Below are 6,610 nucleotides of genomic sequence, written 5' to 3'. Positions count from 1 at the left end.
TTATTTTAAAAGATTATTTCTTGTATATAAATTTGTATATTTTCGTCATTGAGTATTAGAAAAATTTAAGTAACACTATCGTTTTTCACTATGATAATTATGGTACATTGAATTTTACACATCATATGTAGTCAAACAAAGTACAAAAGCAGCCAACGAATGTTGGTTGATTTAATAGTAAAAAGTTGGCTCATACTCGCGAGAGTTCAATTTCCACTATGAGCATAAAAACTTCGTTGGTGAATAATTTGTATGTAACTATATGTTAGTGTTCTTTAAGACTTGAGACCCTATGTTCATATCCTGGTGAGTATCGAGAACACACCAACTCACCTAAATCTGCCATTAAAAAGAAAGTACAAAAAACTGAAAGAAAAAAAAAAAAAAAAAAAAAAAAAAAAAAAAAAAACTTCATTGGATTAGATTGAAGCTCCCTGCAGCTCAAATGGCAGTTGCAAAAAAGCTACTAAATTCACTGAAACAATTCCCCAAATGACAAAAAAAAAAACTCTTTATGTCCCAGAAGACTTATACCGCATGATTAAAGAAACTAAATACTGTACTGCATGTTTATTATTTTTGAGACAACTTTTGGTCATAAGGTCTCCAATAGTTCGTAGTGACCATGTCGATGAAATAGCACATTGATGGAAATCTCCTCATCATTCATATATTCTTCACCATATTTTGCTATATTTACCAAATCCATTGAGCTTGCATCTCTCATGAAGACATATATTGGAGTCCTGGAAAGTTATGAAGACATTGTTAGATACAGAGAGCAATGGAATAACATATATAAAAATAGTACCAATATTAGATTTCACATGACTCATGCAAATAAAAGAATGAACTGGAAATTTGTTTCTCCAAAAGTTTTCAGATTTTAGTATTGTGTTCATCGTTTGACCGATAGTTTACTTTTATATCCATCAATTCTCATCTTTCCAAATTATGCTACTAATATGTATGTTCTGAAAAGTACCACAACAAGTCAAGTCGTTGTTGTAAGATATGCGTAAAATTGTTAATGTATATGCTACAACATTATCACAAGAAAGTTAATTCATGAAAACTCACTTCAAAACATGAGAAGCCATTAATAGCTCAGGTTCCCCTCCCCAAACATAAGTCTGTTGAATTCTGGTCACATATGTGTCAAAATCCCCTTCTATAAACCTACAGACACAACAAATATAACAATCAATTTACAATGAAATAAATATAGAATAAAAACCAAATAATTGTATATAGCTTCATTCAAACGACAAAGCTTACCATTCTGTTTCCTTACGCCTGTTCAACAGTTCTTCAGCAACCTAAATAAAACATCACAAAAACTGGGTAACAAAATTCATTGAAGGAAAAAAAGAATCTCTTCTTCTCTAGCAAGATGATCTTACTTTAGGGAGCTTCTACGGTACACCTCACAAATTTAGGTGTACCGATACTCTGCTTTATAAATTTATAAATTAATGATCATTTTATGAAATAAGTTGTTATTTGTCATTATTTATATTTTAGAAAACACCATCTCATAAGAAAAAAACATCATTTCATTGTTTATATGAATTATATTAAATTTTTAACATTTTCTCATAAAAAATAATCAATATTCTTCATTATGAGCAATAAAAATTCAAAAAAAGTAAATTTTATTTCATCGACGCTTATGGTAAATAAGATTTAATTATTATAATTGTCAATGATAGAAAATAATTATTTTTCCTTCAAAAAACAATCAATTTAATTATTATTTTAATGTTTGGTGTACCGGTACACTCAAAATATTGGGTGTACCATAGAATTTGCCCTTACTTTAACCCTTAATTCGTCGGCAAGTTCCCTCTGTCGACTTTCATTCGGCGCTTCCTCTCCATTTTTCAAGCAAGCTCCATGAGCTATTGCTCTGAACAGACACCGACCATCAGCAAGCACCCCTATATATATACATCATTCAGTGATACAAACTTACAAATGAATCAACATAATCTCTAACTATGTTTGTTAATTACTAAACACACCATCAAAATAATTAAACAATAACATGGTAACAAAATAAACAACCAACACCAGAGCACCGACACTTCAAATTGAACAAGTGTTTAGAGTTGGATACTAACAAAAACTACAGTATCATTAAATTAGTTTCATTTTCTAAAAAAGTAATAGATGTCCACTTGTCAATGTCGTGTCTAATGTTCATATTTGTTTCGTACTTCTAATGTTACGTTGTGACAAACTATCAAACACTTGGTCACAAACAAAAAGAGTATTATTTTAGTAGGTTTGATGACACTATGTTGACATAATAACAAAATCAGCACAAATATCATCAAACCAAACACCACCACCAACCAATCCCTGTACTTATATGAAAAAAATATCCATTAAAGACAAAAAATGAAATAATATTTTTCATAAATATTCATCTTTTGTAAAGTTGTTTGTTTTTCTCAAAGTAAAATCTTTTCATAAACAAATTATGATTAAACACGTTATTAACGCACAAAGAGAAAGATTATGATTAAACACTTTTACGAAATAAAATAAAATAAAAACGAACCCGTGACTCTGTAATCAGCGTTGAGTTCATCGTCACGTTCATCGGACAGCTCATCTTTCATTTCACGTCCCTCGGAACTCTCGTTCGGAAAAACAGCTGGAGTCGGCGCCGCCGCCTCGGGATCAACGTCAAGCACAACCGGCGGCGCAAGGCAAGCGCAGACACCGAAAAGAAGCCAAGCGGAGTCGGAACGATGAAGCCATCTAGCAGGACGAGCATCCCAAGCAACGTTCCACGATCCTTCACCTTTGAGTTCGTGGTCATGATGAAGCATCACACCGCCGGTTCGGAATCCGTCGCCGCCGCAAGGAGTAATCGCGTGCCATATCGAAGCAGCTCCACCGCCGGTTGAGATTTGGAGGTTGTTGCAAGCGGTGGAATGGTGGCGGCGGGCGGGGAAAGTGAGAGGAGCGACAGTGGCGTGAGAGAGACGAAAGGCGTGGTGGTGGTGGTGGGAAGAGAAGATCCAAGGACGAGAGCGAGTGGCGCAGAGTACACCAAGCATGGATGAGTGGCTAACGTACGCAAGGTGTGTGTGTATGGGTTTATTGTTATCCTACGCACCCATAACCGGGTTTTATCATTAAGATTGGAGCATGAGAATGAAGGAGAAGAGAAGTGCGATGCTGCAATAAGAATGGACCAATAAAAAAGAACGAAGAGAAAGAGAGAAGCGTGGGTGTTATAAGGCCTCACCTCACCCTTTTCTTGGAATGGAACAAAACAACAATGTCCACTTTTTGCTATGTGTATTTTTATTTTTTATTTTTGTTTTTTTGGGAAAGAAAATATTATACCAACCTAGGTCCTCTTTGACAATAAGAATATTCCTTTTCATGTTCAACAAAAATTTGTAATTTAGGTTTAGAGAAACATTACACTTTTCCTAACACTATTCAAGTTTTGAACATCAACTCTTTTATTTTGTGAAATATGTTGATGTTATTATTTTACATGATTCATTTCTATAGTGCGAGATTCGTGTAAGTTTTATCTTAAAAAAGTTGGATGTTAAAGACAATATTAAAAATAAATATTAATAACACTCTTTTTTATGTTTGAACCTCAAAAGAAGCTATATACATGAAAATTAATTGGGTAGTAGAACAATTAATTATTTTAAAGTGGTTTCTTATTTATAAAAGATAAATTTTATTAAAATAGGTATGAGAGATACTCAACCTCAATGTACATTTTAAAGTGCATACATTGATTTATTTTGAAGTTATGACTAACAACTAAATAGACATCTCAAATGACAATTAAATTGATCAACATACACCAAATTATGTTAAAAAGTAATTTTGTTTCGAGCCAACCAAAGATACCAAACAATGACTATTCAAGAAATTATGCCCCTATTAATTGGGTTGGGAGGTGAAAGTACAACACGCTTTTCGCAAGGCAAATTCTTATGCCGATGCACTAGCTAATATTGGATGTAGCATGGGTTTGAATATGATGGTTTATGAGTCGTACTCGACTCAAATTATGCACTTGTTAGTTGCTAACCAAACAGGGGTTACCCTTCCTCGTCAGGTTAAGTTGTAATTTCTCTTTCAGGTATTTTTACCCTCTATGCAATAAAAAAATAAAAAAAAATAAGAAAGTGATTTCTCTTCAAATGTTTTTCCAAGACCAAGTTCTCATGTGTGAAGAGATGTTAAACATCTTCATTATAGTTTACACCTTCAATAATTATCCAATTATTTATGACTACCCATAAATTATAAGAGAGAGAAAAACAAGAAAAAAAAGAGATGGATACTAAACTCGATATCACTTGAGCAAAAAAAAACACTATACATATCATAAATGGTAGACATTATCCATCTTTTAGTCAAAACCTCTCTAGTTGGTAATCTCCTTTAAAGTAGTCTCCAAATCATAACCTTGGTCTTAGATGGAACATCAATCTTCCACACCTTTTCCAAAAAATTTAACAAAATCGGACTACTAGGTTGAATATTTATAAGCGAGACAATGTTTCTACATCTTTTCCAACAAATTTAACAAAACCAAACTACTAGATTGAATATTTATAAGTAAGACAATGTTTATAACAACACTACGAGTGTTGACAACTTCTTCTTCTTCCCACACATATAAACACAGCCTCCTCCACCGCCAACTCCACACAATAGCCTAACTACCAATATCGGCCACTCATACTTCTTTAACAACACTAACAGAAAAACAATCTTGAAAAAACATCATTCAATTTCAAAGGCAACCTAGCATTAGCAACGCACCTATCAAGTCAAAATGAAACACTTTATCCATCTTCCAATTTTCTTCTAACAACACCATGAAATCACCTATGAGTAATGTTGCACCCCACACAAATTTTTTCTTCTTCTTTCAATTGCAACATCTCAAACAAGAGGAAAAAAAAGATAGATAAAAGTACAAAGGAAACCGTAGACTGAGTTCAATAGTCGAGATACTACATTTGTGAAAAATAGAGAGAATTTCAATGGAGAAAAAACTATTCTCTTAGTTTTCCTATCCATATTTAGAAAAATCTACCACGCTAACTCTAAATCATATTATTTTCTAGATAGATTTATTTCCACAAATGTAGACAATTTTTAGGTGATCAAATAGACGCATTTGATTATTGAGTCGATGTATATTTGCAAAAATGTAAATGTCTATAAACAATAAATATGTTTTGAATTAAAAAAAAGTCAAAAAATATGTTTACATAAAATGTCTTAAAAGTAGAGATTTTATTGTAGAGAAATGATATTTGTACAACCATTTTTGTACAACTTTTGTACAACCTTTTCTTTTATACTCACATTATCTTCTTATTTTCTCTCTTCCTTTTTCTCTCTGTATTGTTTTTGACCAATAAGAAGAGAACACAACAAGGTTGTCCCAAAAATTGTACCAAAAGAGTTGTTCAAATATCACTACTCTTTATTGTATTTGTCTAATTATGGGCATGATACACAATCTTCACGAATAAACGTGTATCAGACATTTGATAAGAAGCAAAAATAAAAACGTGTATCACACATGAGTCTTCTTCTACCAAAAAAAAACACGCATGAGTCTTCAGTCTTCACAAATCTTCTATAAGATTCGAACATTCTCGTGAAATACGAGTAAAACTTTGACCATCACCTACTCTGCCTAAGATCATCCTCAAACCACACGCCAACACCCTCTCTAACCCCCACAAATATCTTTCTATCAACTAGATCACACCTTTGAACACCCCCTAACGTGACCACCACATACCCCATACTTAGGTGCAAGGACTCTACCCCATAATTCTCCACGCTCTCTACAAAGTGAAAGAGTTATCATTTCGGCTGCTTCCCCAAAGTCGTCCTCTTCTCTCTAAAATTCCAAACAAAGTCTAAGAACACATTTGGTTTAAAAAAATATTCTATGGCCAATATTACTTCTATAACCCCTTAATTTAATTTGAAATAGCAATTAGTTTTTTTTATCGAATGACAAATATTAGTATATCATATGTTATGTTAGTATTTTTTTTCTTGTTTTAACTTGAAACATGAACATTTAACTCATCAACTCTTAATCTCTTAATTCAAACTTGTAGAACAACCCCTTAATTTAATTTCAAGTATCAATCCTAGTTTTAACTTTTCTTGAGTTAGTCATTTGCATTCTAAAATGTCAAGAGTCAACACTATCATCATTTTTTATGGAGTATATTACACCTTCATTAAGAAAATGCCTATTGCATTCAATAAATGAAGAGTCGCTTGTACGGTGTTGGTGTTTTTTTCAGCAACCTTTAGCCATCACGATTTATGGAGTTCTTTTTTTCCTCCTCCTCCTCCACATTCATTTTAGGTGGCATTTCACATGGGAAAGGTTAAGTTGGATTCAATTATTAGATTAAGTGAAGAACATATTCTTAACATGCTCTCTCAACACTAGATTTTTCTTCACACTATCTTCCAACAATTTAAAAATTATGAAAATTAATTTTCAGAAATTAAAAAAATATGAAAAAATTCAGATAATTTTTTTTTTTTAAATTCTGTAATTCATTTATTGAAT

At 32.5% G+C, this 6,610-nt stretch overlaps 1 protein-coding gene across 1 annotated transcript; it reads right to left on the bottom strand.

Moving 5' to 3' along the window:
* Positions 1 to 210: 210 nt before the first annotated feature.
* On the bottom strand, positions 211 to 3,293 carry LOC25485810 (deubiquitinase OTUD6B). The gene is made up of 5 exons (XM_013613924.3): positions 2,567 to 3,293; positions 1,819 to 1,940; positions 1,279 to 1,319; positions 1,081 to 1,179; positions 211 to 746 (listed from the first exon to the last, which is right to left on the bottom strand). The coding sequence occupies exons 1-5, from the start codon at positions 3,069 to 3,071 to the stop codon at positions 596 to 598; spliced, it is 918 nt and encodes a 305-aa protein (XP_013469378.1). The 5' UTR covers positions 3,072 to 3,293; the 3' UTR covers positions 211 to 595.
* Positions 3,294 to 6,610: the final 3,317 nt, after the last annotated feature.

Source organism: Medicago truncatula, chromosome 1, assembly GCF_003473485.1.
Source record: "Medicago truncatula cultivar Jemalong A17 chromosome 1, MtrunA17r5.0-ANR, whole genome shotgun sequence".
NCBI classification, from domain to species: domain Eukaryota; kingdom Viridiplantae; phylum Streptophyta; class Magnoliopsida; order Fabales; family Fabaceae; genus Medicago; species Medicago truncatula.
Note: the sequence above shows the minus strand (reverse complement) of the source record. Positions and strands in the feature narration are given on the sequence as shown.